General features: G+C 36.6%; 1 protein-coding gene across 1 annotated transcript in view; it reads right to left on the reverse strand.

Moving 5' to 3' along the window:
- PDE1A (phosphodiesterase 1A) overlaps nucleotides 1-20,138 on the reverse strand; it is a 305,513-nt gene that overhangs the window by 120,556 nt on the left and 164,819 nt on the right. Inside the window, exon 2 of the mRNA XM_005905934.2 lies at nucleotides 1,471-1,584. Coding sequence (XP_005905996.1) covers nucleotides 1,471-1,584 — 114 coding nt within the window. The remainder of the gene's footprint in view (nucleotides 1-1,470; nucleotides 1,585-20,138) is intronic.

The raw sequence follows: 20,138 nt of genomic DNA on the forward strand, positions 1-20,138 counted from the left end.
TATTCATAAGAAATTTATGAGTTAGGGAACTTGAGTAGACTAAGAAACAGGTGGATAAAGACTTTCATAAGGTACCATTTTATATTGTTTTGATTTTTGATTTGTGAATTTATTACCTACTAAATGACATTATTGTGTGTGTGTGTGTGTAAGTCCAGTACACCTCAATCTCACATCTGATTTAACACTTCTCACCTGCCCCGCACTCAGGCCTGACAAGGCAGAGACGCCGGCAGAGTAGACGAGTGTGATGGACTCATCCTCCACGTCTGGTCCCCTGTCCCACTCACTATGCAGCTTCTTCTTGTTCAGCAATATGGTGGGGAAGACAGGGGTCAAAGGGTCTTACAAGACTGGTGGGTTTGTTGTCATCTGTGTGACAACTACGCAAATGCTGGTTACCTTTTCTCTCCTGAGGAGCTTTTGTGCTTCCTTCAGAGACAACACCCTACACCAACTGGGTATCTTGTTCTTTGATATTTATGCTGAATTTTCGATTCCTACTCTGTCTTCTGTTTCAACAATCACCCAACAAAGTCTGGTTTTCACCCTCTGAAATCCGTATCTGTTGCACAATGCCTTCAAAAGACCTCTCCTCCACCTGCCTCTCGACTTTGAAAAACTCAGTACCTTTTCTGTACTAACATCTGGAAGTACATGTCTCTCTCTCAACAGGATCCCTCTACAGTTGTCCTTTAGGCCAAGGTTTCTTAACCTCTATGGTATTAACATTTGGGGCTAGAGAATTCTTTGTTGTGGGGATTTTCCTGTGCATATTATGATGTTTAGTGGCACCCTTGGCTTCTACCTGTTATAACACTAGCTAGCCCCCATCAGCCAAACCAAGAGTCTCCAGAAATTGCCCTATGACACCTTGAAAGCAAATGGCCTGATTGAGAGCCACAGGACTAAGGTAACAATGCTCTTCAAATGAATTCCCATTTCCGAATCTCCTTTTACCACTCTGGTATTAATAATTATCAGGCTGGATGATGGAGATTATCAAATACACACGGGGAACTGCTGCTCGGCAAGCCCTTATACAGTGTCTGATAGATGCCTCTCATGATAATATATGGACATGTGACACCCATTTTCTCAGAAGGAACGCAAATCTTGAGATAAGAGGGAAACTCTTACATTAGTAAAAATCAGTGTAAGCCTACATCTATCTCTGACATTTAAAACTCTGGGCCTAAGGACTGTGAGAGCAGGGGGAGAGGAGACTTTAATTTGTTTATTACTTTATCGATCGACTGTTTTGTATTATTCAAGCATTTAGATTAAAATCTGTATTTTTTAAAAGAAAGAATTTTAGTTCTTAACATAGCTATATCAAGAAGAACATTTTAATTTTTAATAAGATTTTGATTTGGGTTTCTTAGCCAAGATATGAAAGCAGGGTCAAGAAAAAGGGGAAAAAAAGGAGACAAGCAAAAAAGTTAAAAGGGCAAGGAGGTTAAAACTTACCTTGTTTCATCAATATAAACTGCTTCCAACACAGATGCTGCATATTCAATATTCTTCTTTAAGTCGATGACGTTAACATCACCTTTTTCCAGCTGCTTCACTAAGCATCTTAGTCTATTTCAAAAAGTAGCCAAAAAAAGAAAGAGAAAGAGATTTATCATGACTATAAGGAAAAGAGTCAATATTAAATATACAAATTGGGTTAAACTTTCAACTTATCTTTCCAGGTTATTAAATAGCAATATTTTCAGGTATATTTGAGGTATAACTAAGGCCAATCTTTATCACTTAAACAACTATCAGAAATTATATTCACCTCTCAATAATATTCGGAGAAGGCAATGGCACCCCACTCCAGTGTTCTTGCCTGGAGAATCCCAGGGATGGGGGAGCCTGGCGGGCTGCTGTCTATGGGGTCGCACAGAGTTGGACACGACTGAAGTGACTTAGCAGTAGCAGCAGCAGCTCAATAATATTAGGGCTATAGGTTGCAGGTTTATGTACCATATTTCAAGCATAGTTTTTCTGAAAATTCAAACAATATAGGTATTTTCATACAAGAATTCCTAATACTAGAATTTATTCTATGGTTGTTGTTCTTCTTCAGAGTTGGCGCTAAGAAATATTTAACAGGTACTCTTTTGACCAATATTGTATCAATTATTCACTGTTTATAGCAGTAGAAATAAAAATAAAAGGCAAAAGATTCAAGAAAATATAATTAAGAGGAGAAAAAAATATATGTATACAAGCTTAGTGTTTTTATTGCAATGATTTTTCAGTTAAGGCAAAACTACAAAATATTTTCTCATGTTTTTGCCCATAGAATCATGTATCACAACCGTTTGAGAAATTTTAAAGCATTTCTGGATTTCTGACTCAGAAATTGTGATGTAATTAATACTGTTGTTTTAAGCCACTACATTTTGTAATAATTTTTTAGGCAGAAATAGATATCTCAGGGAGTGAAATAATACAAATTACCTCAATAATTTTCTAATACTTTTAGAAATTTCTATGCATTAACTATAAACCAAGTGTTTCTAAAGATACTTCCCTTTACTAACAACAGAAAACATATTCTTTAGCCACTATACACTATAAATAAGAATTGCGAATACAATTCACCCATTTTCCTGTCAGCAGGCAGAATTTAATTCCTTGAGAAAAGATATTTCAGAGAGAATGGAATACATCTACTTTTAGGCACAGCCTTAAAGATAGTGTAAGAGATTCTCTGAAAACTTACTTGAGTGATTTCCAATACCAAGGTTTAGGGTATCAAGACAAGTTAAAAATTTCAGCAATGGTATTTTACATTTCTTCATCCATAAGAAACTTTATTTCTCCACAGAAAAGAGCCACACCTAGCTTAAAACTTCTTATCCAGGCAGCTACAATTGCTTTTTGTACCACATACTTTTGTATGAAAAAATATTAGCAGACAACAACACTGCAAAATAAATTCCATGTGTCGGTAAGTGTCTTATTTGTCCAGAGTAAGCAAAGCAGAACAAAATAAATATCAATGACTAAAACAGGTTACTTTGAAAGGGAAAATTACGCCTGGCTCTGAGGCTTGTGTAAAATACTGAATATGATAATAATGGAGCAACACATAGAGTTTTAGGGGATTTTTGTAATTCTATAATCCAAACACATTACTTAGTATAATTTCCTTTTATGTAGAAAGTAAAAGAAAAAGTTTCATACTTTGAAACAGCTTAAAAATACACCACTCATATATCCTTAGCACTTTAGGGATAAGAGGGAGATGCCTCACCTGCAAAAGTCTAAAAAATCTGGCTAATGTCATAAATAATGCTAAATGACTGAATGCTTTCCTTCCAAAATCAGGAACAAGACTCTACTCTCACCACAGATATTCATAATTGCACTGGATCTTTCAGCCAAAGCTACAAGGCAAGAATAAAAGGTATTCATGTTGGAAAGAAAGAAATAAAACTGTCTTTGTTCACAGAAAATGTGATTGTCTAAGTAGCAAATCTGATGAAATATACCAAAGAGTTACTAGAAGTGATAAAATGTAATAAATGATTTTAACAAGTTTACAATATAAAAAGATGCAAAAATCAATATCATGCTATACAATAATAATGAACAATCTGAAATTAAAATATAAAGCAATACTATTTACAATAGTTCTGAAAATGTAAAATTCCTAGCCATAAATGTGACAAAGTATGTGCAAGCCCTATACACTGAAAACTACAGAACATTGTTGAAAGGAAAAACCATAGATCTAAATAAATGGAAAGATACACCCATGCTTACGGATTGACTCAATATTGTTTTCATGTCATTTCTCCAAAAATTTATTTATAGATTCAATGTAACCCCAGTAAATATCCCAGCAGGCTCTCTTGTTATTGTATATATTGACATGCTGATTCTGAAATTCACATTGAATCAAGGAGCTAGAATAGTCAAATTTAACAAAAAGAACAAAGCTGGGGAATTTACACTACTTCAAGAGATTCTAAAGCTACAGTAGTCAGTACAGTATAAATGGCACAATACACTGCATTATTAGCACCCAGATAATACAACAGATAAATCAATAGATTTATAAAGTTAAAAACAGACCCACAAATATATAGGTAATTTATTTTGGGAAAAGATGAAAAGATAATTTAGAGGAAAAAGGATAACCTCACAACAAGTTATGCTGGATAATTAGAAATATCCATGTGTAAAAGGAACTTTGTTCCATACCTGCATCACAGATCTAAATGCATATCCTAAAACTATAAACATAGAAGAAAACATAGGACAAAATCTTTGTGATCTTGGGTAAGCCAAAGATGTCTTACATACAACTGCTGCTGCTAAGTCACTTCAGTCGTGTCCGACTCTGTGCGACCCCATAGACGGCAGCCCACCAGGCTCCCCCGTCCCTGGGATTCTCCAGGCAAGAACACTGGAGTGGGTTGCCATTTCCTTCTCCAATGCAGGAAAGTGAAAAGTGAAAGTGAAGTCGCTCAGTCGTGTCCGACCCTCAGCGACCCCATGGACTGCAGCCTTCCAGGCTCCTCCGTCCATGGGATTTTCTAGGCAAGAGTACTGGAGTGGGGTGCCATTGCCTTCTCCGCTTACATACAACACCTGCGATGAAATAATAAGTTGAATTTCACCAATATTAAGAACTTCAAGCCACAGACTGGGAGAAAATATTTGTATATCATATATCTGATAAAGGATTTTCAGAAAACATGTTAAGAACTTGCAAACCTCAATAATAAGATAAATGATCCAATACAAAATCTGCTAATGATTTTTTTGTACCACCAAAAATGATATATTCATGGCAAACATGAAAAGATGCTCAAAATCAGTAGTCACCAGAAAAATTCAAATTAAAACAATAATGAAATATAATCAAATACTTTTTAGAATGACTAAAATTAAAATAACTGATCATACCAAATACTGGCAAAGATGTGAACAATTTAAACTACCACACACAGCTTCTGGGAATGTAAATAAGTACAATCAATTTGGAAAACAATTGCCCAAAAAGTTAACACGTATCTGTCGTATGACTCAACTGTTCTATTCTTTGGTGGAGAGAAGAATAAATATATGTCCTTACAAATACTTGGACATAAATGTTCATAGCAGCCTTCTTTGTAATAGACCCAAACTGGAAGCAGCCCAAATGTTCATCCACAAGTAAATGGAAAACAAATTGGGCCGTATCCATCCAAAGAAGTTCTGCTTAGCAATATAATGAATGAACTGTTGATACACACAATGAAGTGACTGAACAATGACTATGCTGAATGAGATAGGATATACGCATAATGTATGATTCAATTTGTATAACATTTTTAAATGCAATCTATTCTTATTGAGACAGGAAGCAGATCAGAGGTTGCCTGGGAATTAGGAGGTAGAGATCAAGGAAGAGAGGAAGGGAAAGATTACAAAGGAGCTGGAGGAAATTTTGATGGTAATGGAAATATTAATTTTCTTGATTGTGGTGATGGTTTCATAGGTGCATACATATGCTCATACTTATCAAATTATAAATTATAAAATGAAATATGTAATTTGAGATAGAAAATGGATATATGCAAAATAGATGCTTCTGTTACATATCTTTACTTTTAATCAATTCCATTAAAATACTTAAAATTTTAATATATAATATCAAAGACATGGAAAAACTCTAAAGCAGCATTAAACTGTTAATGATTTTTCTTCAAAAAGAAAGGCACTAATCTTTGACAATTCATGAGACTTTTAAAATCAGCCTGAATATTATGTACTGAACAGGTTTTGATGTTCTTAGCTTTTTGGTGGGACTACTTCCTCACCTTATAAGGATCAGAACACTTAAAAGAAGACAGCAATGAAAATAGAAACCATCTTTGAAAATAATTGATTAGATCTGTGATCCAATCAAGCAGTCACAGAAGAAAAGCAATTTCTACTTTTGAACAAAGAGTACTGAGCTGTAGAAAATGATTGAGTATTTTTATTCAAATATAGAACTGCCACTTTTCAAATGAAAAAAATACACAATGTAAAATGATGTAGTTTTCAGAATCAGGTACTTCATATACTCTAAACTTAGCTTCTAAGATATTGCTATAAAACCTTATCTTGCAAAAGAACCACTTACATAATAAGGATATTATACTGAAAAATCCCATGTGTCTATGCATGTCTTCATTAATTCTAGGATAAAAATGCCCAGGATATCTCTAATGCTGTAAAGCATAAGTGATGTGTATGTTAACAATTTTAACTTAAAAGAGAATTGAAAATAATCATCCTTCTATCAATGTCCCTATATTTTACATAACTGAAATACAAAAGAGAGAAGGATACGGTTGCAAGAATGCCATACTAAGAAGCAGAAGAGGTAATGCTAAAGGAATATCTATAGTGATATTAACATTACCATTGAAATATGGCCACACACAGGAGTGCACAAAGACATATAAATTGGGACTGTCAGAACTAGAAGCTGCTGTGTCATTTTCAGTAAGTCCTGCTTGCCTCTAATTCTAACATGATTAAAAAGTGATGATAAGAAGCCATTAAATAATGAAGTTTTCTTGTCTATTCTGCAGGTCAAGGCTTAAGAAATTAAATTCTAACCTTAGTCGAGAAAGCAAGGCTTATAAATTGAAAGTCTTTTTAAGATACTTTTTTCCCCACAAAGGCCAATGTTATAGTTGTAAAATCCCTTGATATCTTTATTTTATAGAATAAATAACTCCCAAAATAATTGGTATCATTGAAAAATGAGAACAATTGTATGGCAAACATTACTGGCCTTTAAAATATATTTACATTCTATATTTAAAGAAGCAAAATGACCCTACTAAAGTGGAGAACATAGAATAGAAAAAAATGAATTTTTAAAGGCAAAGAAAAATATAATTATTCTTCCTTTTCTTCCAAATCACATTTTGGGTTAACTATTTATCACTTTACTTCAAGAGAGTACTTTTTATTACAGAAATGGGCACTGCATAGTTCTCAACATTTTGAAGTATTCTTTTTAAGTACAGCGATACAAACACTTGAATAGTTAGAAATGCTTTCAAGATCAATTTTGTTCCTCCTTAGAGGCAAGGAATAAGACCATATTAACTTTAAAGGGAGAACCAATCATTTATACCTGGTTACTGTCACACCTCTGAAATACTACAGGCTATATCAACTCAAGGATTTTCTTTAAAAAAATACATACTTAAATAACTATGTATAGTAGAGACATATGCAAATAAACACATATTTAAAATATATTTAAATATTCGACTATATAAACATTTTAAATATACATTTGTAAAAATATAAAATATTTTTAAACTCCATTTTTTATAGAGTTCAGTTCAGTTCAGTTCATTCACTCAGTCGTGTCCAACTGTTTGCGACCGCATGAATAACAGCACGCCAGGCCTCCAGGTCCATCACCAACTCCTGGAGTTCACTCAAACTCATGTCCATTGAGTCAGTGATGCCATCCAGCCATCTCAGCCTCTGTTGTCCCCTTCTTCTTCTGCCCACAATCCCTCCCAGCATCAGGGTCTTTTCCAATGAGTCAACTCTTCACATCAGGTGGCCAAAGTATTGGAGTTACAGCTTTAGCATCAGTCCTTCCAATGAACACCCAGGACTGATCTCCTTTAGAGTGGACTGGTTGGATCTCCTTGCAGTCCAAGGGACTCTCAAGAGTCTTCTCCAACACCACAGTTCAAAAGCATCAATTCTTCAGTGCTCAGCTTTCTTCACAGTCCAACTCTCACATCCATACATGACCACTGGAAAAACCATAGCCTTAACTAGACGGACCTTTGTTGGCAAAGTAATGTCTCTGCTTTTCAATATGCTATCTAGGTTGGTCATAACTTTCCTTTCAAGGAGTAAACGTCTTTTAATTTCATGGCTGCAATCACCATCTGCAGTGATTTTGGAGCCCCAAAAAATAAAGTCTGACACTGTTTCCCCTGTTTCCCCATCTATTTCCCATGAAGTGATGGGACCGGATGCCATGATCTTTGTTTTATGTGTGTTGAGCTTTAAGCCAACTTTTTCACTCTCCTCTTTCACTTTCATCAAGAGGTTTTTTAGTTCCTCTTCACTTTCTGTCATAAGGGTGGTGTTATCTGCATATCTGAGGTTATTGATATTTCTCCCGGCAATCTTGATTCCAGCTTGTGCCTCTTCCAGTCCAGGTTTCTTATGATGTACTCTGCATAGAAGTTAAATAAGCAGGGTGACAATATACAGCCTTGACATGCTCCTTTTCCTATTTGGAACCAGGCTCTTGTTCCATGTCCAGTTCTAACTGTTGCTTTCTGACCTGCATATAGGTTTCTCAACAGGCAGGTCAGGTGCTCTGGTATTCCCATCTCTTTCAGAATTTTCCACAGTTTATTGTGATCCACACAGTCAAAGGCTTTGGCATAGTCAATAAAGCAGATATAGATGTTTCTCTGGAACTCTCTTGCTTTTTCCATGATCCAGCAGATGTTGGCAATTTGATCTCTGGTTCCTCTGCCTTTTCTAAAACCAGCTTGAACATCAGGAAGTTCACGGTTCACGTACTGCTGAAGCCTGGCTTGGAGAATTTTGAGCATTACTTTACTAGCGTATGAGATGAGTACAATTGTGTGATAGTTTGAGCATTCTTTGGCATTGCCTTTCTTTGGAACTGGAATGAAAACTGAACTTTTCCAGTCCTGTGGCCACTGCTGAGTTTTCCAAATTTGCTGGCATATTGAGTGCAGCACTTTCACAGCATCATCTTTCAGGATATGAAATAGTTCAACTGGAATTCCATCACCTCCACTATCTTTGTCCGTCGTGATGATTTCTAAGGCCCTCTTGACTTCACATTCCAGGATGTTTGGCTCTAGGTGAGTGATCACACCATCGTGATTATCTTGGTCATGAAGATCTTTTTTGTACAGTTCTTCTGTGTATTCTTGCCATCTCTTCTTAAGATCTTCTGCTTCTGTTAGGTCCATACCATTTCTGTCCTTTATCGAGCCCATCTTTGCATGAAATGTTCCCTTGGTATCCCTAATTTTCTTGAAGAGATCTCTAGTCTTTCCCATTCTATTTCTTTGCATTGATCGCTGAGGAAGGCTTTCTTATCTCTCCTTGCTATTCTTTGGAACTCTGCATTCAAATGGGTATATCTTTCCTTTTCTCTTTTGCTTTTCACTTCTCTTCTTTTCACAGCTATTTGTAAGGCCTCCCCAGACAGCCATTTTGCTTTTTTGCATTTCTTTTCCATGGGGATGGTCTTGATCCCTGTCTCCTGTACAATGTCATGAACCTCCATCCATAGTTCATCAGGCACTCTATCTATCAGATCTAGTCCCTTAAATCTATTTCTTACTTTCACTGTATAGTCATAAGGGATTTGATTTAGGTCATACCTGAATAGTCTAGTGGTTTTCCCTACTTTCTTCAATTTAAGTCTGAATTTGGCAATAAGGAGTTCATGATCTGAGCCATAGTCAGCTCCCGGTGTTGTTTTTGCTGACTGTGTAGAGCTTCTCCATCTTTGGCTGCAAAGAATAGAATTAATCTGATTTCGGTGTTGACCATCCTGTGATGTCCATGTGTAGAGTCTTCTCTTGTGTTGTTGGAAGAGGGTGTTTGCTATGGCCAGTGCGTTCTCTTGGCAAAACTCTATTAACCTTTACCCTGCTTCATTCCGTACTCCAAGGCCAAATTTGCCTGTTACTCCAGGTATTTCCTGACTTCCTACTTTTGCATTCCAGTCCCCTATAATGAAAAGGACATCTTTTTTGGATGTTAGTTCTAAAAGGTCTTGTAGGTCTTCATAGAACCTTTCAACTTCAGCTTCTTCATCATTACTGTTGGGGCATAGACTTGGATTCCTGTGATATTGAATGGTTTGCCTTGGAAACGAACAGAGATCATTCTGTCGTTTTTGAGATTGCATCCAAGTACTGCATTTCGGACTCTTTTGTTGACCATGATGGCTACTCCATATCTTCTAAGGGATTCCTGCCTTAGAAGTTTTATACAGTAGATATATTTATATATTAAGTAGATAAATATAAGTATATTTATATTATATATATATATTTAAATCTATTTGTTCTGATAAAGTAATGACTTTCACCTACTGATAAGAATTTATTTAAACCAGGGAAGAAAGTTTAGGGATAGGATCCACACACACCAGACCCACTGAAAGGCAGTTTAACATTTTATGTCATTCTCTTGCACCTTGGAAAACACATGCTTAGCACTGAGCTCAGGTGGCCTCTCTGTGTTAAATGTCTTTCACTTGCCCCTGCAGATCCATCTACTGGGCTCTGCCCTGCTCCTTGCCCTGAGGGCGAGAATGCAGAGACCTCAGCAGACTTTGGATCTGGTTTCAGGAAACAGGAGGAAGGGAGGTGTGAAGGCCCTGTTATTCTTCTCTCCTCCCTGGAGAGGCACCCACCATAAAAGGTCATTTGTCAAACAACCCTTTCCAGAGTCCCCTCTCACTCTCTTTCTTTCTCTTTCCAAGTATAACACATCCTTGGAGCCTAATGTTATCAGCCCAGAGGCATTGCGTTATCCTGGTAGTTCCCTACATGGGTATAACAACTTTAAATATTCTCTTTATTAGTTACTCCTCAAATTACCTGTTTTTACCGTGTCAATCTTTTTACCTAGCTTCTACCACACTCCCTACAGCACCATCCTCTCATACCAGAGACTTTCAATATAATCCTACTGTAGTGCTGGAAAGACTATAGGGCTTTAAAGTCAGTGGGGCTCACTCAACTAACATTCACTTTTTCCTGGTATTCCTGGAGAGAAGCAACACCCTAAACGGAGGGCTACTTCCAGTTTTCTGTGGTGATCAGCTTTAGAGTGAGCTCTGCCAATGGAAACTGCACATAACGCTGAGGACCAGATGCTTCATAGGGGATGTAGGAGAACCGTGGGACTAAATTGCCACCCTCACACAGGAGGAGCCTGATTCTGGAAAGGAGTGTTTATGGCTGTTGGCTGATGCTAGCTGGGTCAGAGAATGTGTGATATCATTTTTTTTTTAATTTAAAGGAAAGAAATAGACAAAAGAAGAATTGGGGTTTGCAGTGGAGCCTGATGGACTAAAAAAAATGCCTTTATTACTGTTCACCCCTGAAACATCACTAACATAACATAAACAGACCAAAAACATAAAAGAGGTACAAGGAGAAAGAACAGAAGATAATACAGCAAAGAAAAGCTTACAATACGGTTTCTGGAAAAATAGTAAAATATGGTAACTGACTGAGCAGATACCAAGAAAGACAAACAAAGCGAAGAGCTTTTGATGGGTGATCACTGAAGAAGCAAGATGATTAATGTCCACAGAAGCTCAGAATAGCTGAGGAAATAGGGATAGGAAAGATCCTGTAATCCAAGGATCTGTCTTTATGCTCAAAATAAAATGGTGAAAATCTTTTTACAGCTTCGATTCCTTTCTTCACCCCAAGTAGCAGGAGATTATCCTTACATACTCCTGTAGCAAACCTGGAAAAGAGGCAAGATTGCCAGATTGGAAACAGAGAAATTAAATAAAAATCAGCATATTGAGTGATGATACCTCAGGTTTCTTTCTCCCACATATTTACAGAGTTAAGATTATGGGATTAACCACAAGAGAGACCAAAAAGCCCCAGACAAATAAAATTTTGGAAACAAAAGTTTGCCCTTGTTCTCCCTACACCTTTCAGTGAAGCCCAGAAGGTGACAAGCACCACCTATGACAAAGAAATTCTAATCACTTTTCAGACACATTCTTCAATATTAATGGCCTGTCATCAATGAGCAAGCCCTGAAGGAAAACCTCAAACATGAAAGACATCGATATATCTAAATAAAATAAAGAAAGTTAGAGGAAATGGAAATAATATTGAGATGTAAGGAAAACAAAAAAAACCACCATCAAAAACTGACCATGTGAGATATTACTTCATACCTGTTAGAATGGCTGTCATAAAAAAGACAACAAATAATAAACAGCAAGACTGTGGAGAAAGAGAACCCTAGTTCACTGATGATGGGAATATAATTGGTACAGCCACTAGAGAAAAGAGTATGGAGGTTTCTGGCTATTTATCTGAATAAAATGAAAACACAAATTTGAAAACATATATATACACCAATGTTTATTGCAGCATTATTTATAATAGCCAAGATATGAAATTAAGTTAAGCATCCATTAACAGATGAATGGATAAAGAAAATGTGGCTTCACACGCATACACACACACACACACACACACATATATATATGAAAAATATTACTCAGCCATGAGAAAGAATGGCATTTTGTCATTTGCAACAACATGAATGAAACTGTAGGGTATTATGTTTAGTGAAATAAGTTGAACAGAGAGTGACAAACACTGCTTCACTTATATGTGGAATCTAAAAAATAAATGAGTGAATATAACACAACACAAACAGACTCGTCAATAGAGAGAACTAACTATTTTATAATAACTTTAGGTGGTGTATAATCTATAAAATTACTGAATCACTGTGTGGTATACCTGGAACTAATATAACATTGTAAATCAACTATACTTCATTTTACAAAAACTGAGAAAAGTAAGTGAAGAGATTCATCCATGAGCGAATATGCTGTAACTTTTAAAAAATAGAATAAAGAGTGATGAAAAAACTCTTAGAATTGAAACTGATGATTTATATAAAAATGTCAACAGAAGAGGCAGAGGATAATGTCTAATAACCCATAAAGTAGACATAAAGACAGCAAAATGAATAATAGAATAATAATGATAAAATCACAATGCTGGTTTTGAAGATCTAATATCTAGTTAGAAAATTCTAGACACTAGGAATGGAGGAAATTCTCCAAAAAAAAGGGCAATTTTCTAGAACTAAAAATCTCCATTTGTAAGGGCCCAACTAACCACTAGGGTCAGCTTCATGAGTATCCAACCTCAGAGCCATGGAGGACCTTGCAATTAGGAGAATCTCCCCCCGACCCTTGGTTACCACTTTAATGTCACTATTCTCAAATTCTTAATCATTTTTGAACAAGAAGTCCTACACTTTCAACTTGCACTGGCCCTGTATATTATGTAGCTGGTCCTGGGGTCAACCTGCAACTCTATACTCGGTAAAACTATTGATCAAGTTTGAAGAAAGAATAAAGGCATTTTCAGACATTCAATGACTGTAAAAATTTGACTTTCTAAGCATTCTATTTCAGGAAGCAACTGGGTGATGCATTTGACCAAAACAAGAACACAGCAAGAACTTTAATACAGAGAAGTGAAAAAGAGAAGCCTCCAAAGGAGATATGTGTGCATCCTAGGAATTAACTAGTCCAGATTGAAGTAGGAGTACAGAAGAAAGGAAGTAGGAGGGACGTCTCTGGGGGTAAAATTGGAACTGATGAACAAAGAAACTGATGGGATGTTTGGAACTTTGTTCCAACAGATCAGTTGAGCATAAAATTATAAAAATACACTGCTTATGAAATCAAGGAGAAAGAAAAAAATTATACAAGATATGTCATTTGATTGACTCTATTTGATTGAGAAGTGAATAATATTTACAAACCACACTACTATAAACAGCAGTGATTTTAAAACAAAATAAGATATAACAAAAGTCTTTTGAGAAGATGAGGCTAGGGAAGTTGAAATTAATATACTATAGAAATTTCCTCTATTAACATTACAGATGTCAGTTGGTAAAGTCTAAAATTGATAAATCAAAAAATAGTAAAGGCATATTATTTGGAAATGTGCTAAAGGAAAAATAGCTAAAATGAACTAAATCATTGAGATTATTTAATTCTGGGAAATTGCTGTTTTTTGATAATAAAAAGAGTTTTAATGAAATAATCTACCAGCAGTATTCTTCACAGAGCTAGAACAAATAATTTCACAATTTGTATGGAAAAACAAAAAACCTCGAATAGCCAAAGCAATCTTGAGAAAGAAGAATGAAACTTGAGGAATCAACCTACCTGACTTCAGGCTCTACTACAAAGCCACAGTTATCAAGACAGTATGGTACTGGCACAAAGACAGAAATATAGATCAATGGAATAAAATAGAAAGCCCAGAGATAAATCCACGCACATATGGACACCTTATCTTTGACAAAGGAGGCAAGAATATACAATGGATTAAAGACAATCTCTTCAACAAGTGGTGCTGGGAAATCTGGTCAACCACTTGTAAAAGAATGAAACTAGACCACTTTCTAACACCATACACAAAAATAAACTCAAAATGGATTAAAGATCTAAACGTAAGACCAGAAACTATAAAACTCCTAGAGGAGAACGTAGGCAAAACACTCTCTGACATACATCACAGCAGGATCCTCTGTGACCCACCTCCCAGAATATTGGAAATAAAAATAAACAAATGGGACCTAATTAACCTTAAAACCTTCTGCACATCAAAGGAAACTATTAGCAAGGTGAAATGACAGCCTTCAGAATGGGAGAAAATAATAGCAAATGAAGCAACTGACAAACAACTAATCTCAAAAATATACAAGCAACTCCTACAGCTCAACTCCAGAAAAATAAATGACCCAATCAAAAAATGGGCCAAAGAACTAAACAGACATTTCTCCAAAGAAGACATACAGATCGCTAACAAACACATGAAAAGATGCTCAATATCACTCATTATCAGAGAAATGCAAATCAAAACCACTATGAGGTACCATTTCACACCAGTCAGAATGGCTGCGATCCAAAAGTCTACAAATAATAAATGCTGGAGAGGGTGTGGAGAAAAGGGAACCCTCTTACACTGTTGGTGGGAATGCAAACTAGTACAGCCACTATGGAGAACAGTGTGGAGATTCCTTAAAAAACTGGAAATAGACCTGCCTTATGATCCAGCAATCCCACTGCTGGGCATACACACTGAGGAAACCAGAAGGGAAAGAGACACGTGTACCCCAATGTTCATCGCAGCACTGTTTATAATAGCCAGGACATGGAAGCAACCTAGATGTCCATCAGCAGATGAATGGATAAGAAAGCTGTGGTACATATACACAATGGAGTATTACTCAGCCATTAAAAAGAATACATTTGAATCAGTTCTAATGAGGTGGATGAAACTGGAGCCTATTATACAGAGTGAAAAGCCAGAAGGAAAAACATAAATACAGTATACTAACGCATATATATGGAATTTAGAAAAATGGTAACAATAACCTGGTGCAAAAGAGACACTGATGTATAGAACAGTCTTATGGACTCTGTGGGAGAGGGAGAGGGTGGGAAGATTTGGGAGAGTGACATTGAAACATGTAGAATATCATGTAATAAACGAGTTGCCAGTCCAGGTTCGATGTGCGATACTGGATGCTTGGGGCTGGTGCACTGGGACGACCCAGAGGGATGGTGTGGGGAGGGAGGAGGGAGGAGGGTTCAGGATGGGGAACACATGTATGCCTGTGGCGGATTCATTTTGATATTTGCAAAACTAATTCAATTATGTAAAGTTTAAAAATAAAATAAAATTAAAAAAATAAATAAATAAAAAGAGTTTTAATGAAATAATCCCCTATTAAAGTATAACATCTGATATATCATTCACAAAACAATAATTGCTCACATTTAACTTAGAAATCAAGTTCATTACTCAGTACTTTTGGAACCACTGACCACAACATATTTAAATGACTGAAAAATAGCAAGATGTCAAAATTCATCCTGAATTGCAAGCAAAGACTTTAAAAGGGTACAAAATAACAAAATAGCTCAATCATGATTTGATGCTTATGTTGAAGCGCAGTTATTCTAGCCTCTTTTAGACACACAGTGAAGCCAAAGGAAAGAAAATAATACATAATAATTAAATATATGCCTGTTCATCACATGTTCTAGGCTCATGGACTAAACTGACTGAAAACAGACACATATATTTCATATTTGAGATAGACACAGAAAAGGAAATATGTGAAAAACAGAAAGGGAAATATGAGGAAATAGTATAAAATATGAGAGTAGAGTGAACTATGATGGCTGAATTTATTACATATTTTTTGCAAAATCAGAGAAATGGGAAAAGCATAGTAAGCAGTGCTACAAAAGTCAAATGAAGATGTGGTTTAGAAAGAATTAAAGTTAGTACAACCTGATGCTGGGAAAGTTCAAGGGGAAAAGGAGAAGGGGCAAAAAAAGATGAAGTGGTTGGATGGCATCACTGACTCAATGGACATGAGTTTGAGTAAATTCTGGGAGCTAGTGAAAGGCAGGGAAGCCTCGTGTGCTGCAGTCCATGGGATTACAAAGAGCTGGACAAAAATTAGTGACTGAACAACAACAAAGTTAGCAGACAAGAGGCTGAGCATGGAAAGAACATGATGAATCCACGGTGCTCCTAAAGCAATAAGAGACTGGAAACCAGCAAAGTCTACGACTATACTGGCTGCGCAAAGCAACTTTAGCATCAGTTCCACCAAAAATAACAAAGCAATGTTTACAAGTGTGCTTAGGACATTTATTAATAATTAATGCAGTACTTGTACCAAAATGCTTCAAAAATACACTACCAGAGAAGGAATATCATATTAAAATAGATCTTTAAAGAAATATGCCTGTGAAAATATGAAACTATGGAAAGAAAAGTCAACATGGAATTTTTCCAATTACAATAAATCATAAACATCAGAAAACCTAAGAAGCAGAAATATTTCCATGGCAAATACAGTTAAAATCCTATCAGCAAGCAGAGAAATAGAGAAACCCTCCTGTTAATCTTATCACCCAGAGATAGGAAAATTGGGGTCAATTAAAGCAGAGTGTCTTGAAAGAGCAATCCTTCATTGGGATGAAATTGGTGACATATTAATAATAAGTGACCAAACTGACTTCCAACAAATTGATTGAGAAGATGGTTTTTACTGCAAAGGTTGCTGTATGTATTAGATAAAATCATTTTATCCTAATCTGAATGATTTTCTCTCCCTATCCCTCCCCAAAGCCCTCCCTCTTTTCCTGTCCCTAATACTCTCACTTACTACTCTCCTTCCCTTCTCCCTGCCAATCTCACCCACCACCATATTGTATATAAACACTCTGGATTTCAAGACACTACTAAAATTGGAGGACAAATATTCCTGTTTGATTTTGCAGAATCTTCCTTGCCTCCATAGAAATGTAACTTTCATATACATAATCTCTCAGGATCATTGGAAATAATTCTTTCCTTCTGAGATCTCAGGAACGCTACATTGACATTGACAGAATCAGTTTTGAGAATGCATCATCACTAGTTTAAATTACTGAGTCCCAAATGTAGTACAGCTTAACAATAGGAACATTACCTGGTGGCCTCAGTGGTAAAGAATCTGCCTCAAATACAAGATAAGGGTTTTATCCCACAGTCGGGAAGGTCACCTGGAGAAGGAAATGGCAACCCACTTGACTATTCTTGCTAGGAGAATCCCATGGATAGAGGATGGACCGGAAGTGATGATCAAACCATCCCCCAAAAAAGAAATGCAAAAAGACAAAGATGATTGTCTGAGGAAGCCTTACAAATAGCTGAGAAAAGAAGAGAAGTGAAAGGTAGAGAAAAGGAAAAATATATCCATCTGAATGAGAAGAACAGCAAGGAGAGATAAGAAAGCTTTCCTAAATGGTCAATTCAAAGAAATAGAGGAAAACAATAGGATGGGAAAGACTAGAGATCTCTTCATTAAAATGAGAGATATCAAGGGAACATTTCATGCAAAGATGGGCACAATAAAGGACAGAAACAGTACAGACCAAACAGAAGCAGCAGATATTAAGAAGAGGTGGCAAGAATGCACAGAAGAACTGTACAAAAAATGACTCAGATTGCCACAATGGTGTGATCACTCACCTAGAGCTAGATATCCTGGAATGCAAAGTCAAGTGGGCCTTAGGAAGCATCACTACACACAAAGCTAGTAGAGGTGATGGAATTCCAGTTGAACTATTTCAAATCCTAAAAGACAATGCTGTGAAAGTGCTCCACTCAATATGCCAGCAAATTTGGAAAATTCAGCAGTGGCCACAGGACTGGAAAAGGTCAGTTTTCATACCAGTCCCAAAGAAAGGCAATGCCAAATAATGCTCAAATTACTGCACAATTTCACTCATCTCACATGCTAGCAAAGTAATGCTCAAAATTCTCCCAAGCCAGGATTCAACAGCATGTGAACCGAGAACTTCCAGATGTTCAAGCTGAATTTAGAAAAGGCAGAGGAACCAGAGATCAAATTGCCAACATTCGTTGGATCGTAGAAAAAGGAAGAAAATTCCATAAAAACATCTAGTTCTGCTTCATTGAGTATACTAAAGCCTTTGACTGTGGATGAAAAGAAACTGGATACCAAACCACCTTACCTGCCTCCTGAGAAATTGGTATACAGATTAAGAAGCAACAATTCAAACCGGACATAGAACAAGGACTGGTTCCAAATTGGAAAGAAGTACATGAAGGCTGTATATTACACCTTGCTTATTTAACTTATATGCAGAGAATAGCATATGAAATGTCAGACTGGATGAAGCACAAACTGGAATCAAGATTGCAGGGAGAAATATCAATAACCTCAGATGAAACCACCCTTATGGCAGAAAGTGAAGAGGAGGTAAAGAGCCTCTTGATGAAAGTGAAAAATGAGATGAAAAAGTTGGCTTAAAATTCAACATTCAAAAAATGAAGATCATAACATCTGGTCCCATCACTTCATGTGAATAGTTGGGGAAACAATGGAAACAGTGACAGACTTTATTTTCTTGGGCTTCAAAATCACTGCAGATGGTGACTGCAACCATGAAATTAAAAGACACTTGCTCCTTGGAAGAAAAGCTAACACAAATCTAGACAGCCAGTCAAAAACAGAGACATTACCAACAAATGTCCATCTAGTCAAAGCTATGGTTTTTCCAGTAGTCATGTAGGATGTGAGAGTTGGATCATAAGAGTGTTGAGCACCAAAGAATTGATGATTTTGAACTGTGGTGTGGAGAAGACTCTTGAGAGTCCCTTGGACTGCAAGGAGTCAAACCAGTCAATCCTGAAGGAAATCAGTCCTGAATATTCATTGGAAGGACTGATGCTGAAGCTGAAACTCCAATACTTTGGCCACTGGTTGCGAAGAACTACTCATTTGAAAAGACCATGATTCTGGGAAAGATTGAAGGAGGGAGGAGAAGGGGATGACAGAGGATGAGATGGTTGGATGTCATCACTGACTTGATGGACATGAGTTTGTGCAAGCTCAGGGAGATGGTGATGGACAGGGAAGCCTGGTGTGCTGCAGTCCATGGGGTCATAAAGAGTTGGAGACAACTGAGTGACTGAACTGAACAACAGGAATAAAAGTAAAATACCCTGGAATGAATTAGTCATGTTCTACCCAGGAAACATAACAGCTGTGAACATTTAAAACTGAAAATTTAATTCTGAAAATTGATTACTTGGATGTTGGAAGATGGTAAGGCAACCAGGAAAGTAGTGTAGATCCCTCTAAATAAGCAACTACTGGAGACTTTGGAAATCAAGGGAGAGACAATGTCTCCAGATCCCTGCTGTTTGGGGAGCTCCTGTAGGAAAAGGGAGCACAGGAGGGGCATCTAGAATCACAGAAAAGATGCAACTGATGCACAGAAAACTTTCTTAAGGGCAGAGAAGGAAGGAGAAATACACGGGCTTCTCTCTTCTTCCTCAATTGTCCTTCAGTCTCCTCACAGTGTCTGCCTTTAGCTAAATTCAGCCAGATACCGGTTGACAAAGAAAGTTGGGAAATTGAGCTGTGATGATACAGAGCAGAGCAGGGATAGAACAAGGAATAGATCCAAAGGCCAACAAGTCATGCATCTGAATACACAGTGACCAGAAAGTGTCAAAAATCTTTTCTGAGATTTGGAAAGAAGGCAGAAAAGTGGGTAACATGTCTTCTCTCTCAATTTGGACAAATCCAATCAAGAGTTATCTAGAAGAATGTATGTAGTTTAGCTTGCTATTGATTAAAGGATTCAGATTTAATGAAGCTATTTGTTCATTGTACTTGTAGATTTCTGCCTTGTAGAAATCTATTGTAGAAGTGAACAATAGTTTTATCCAGTGGAACAAACAATTTCACAGGTTTAAGACCTGTTTGTAGGCATTAACCAG

Source organism: Bos mutus, chromosome 2 (assembly GCF_027580195.1).
Source record: "Bos mutus isolate GX-2022 chromosome 2, NWIPB_WYAK_1.1, whole genome shotgun sequence".
NCBI lineage: Eukaryota > Metazoa > Chordata > Mammalia > Artiodactyla > Bovidae > Bos > Bos mutus.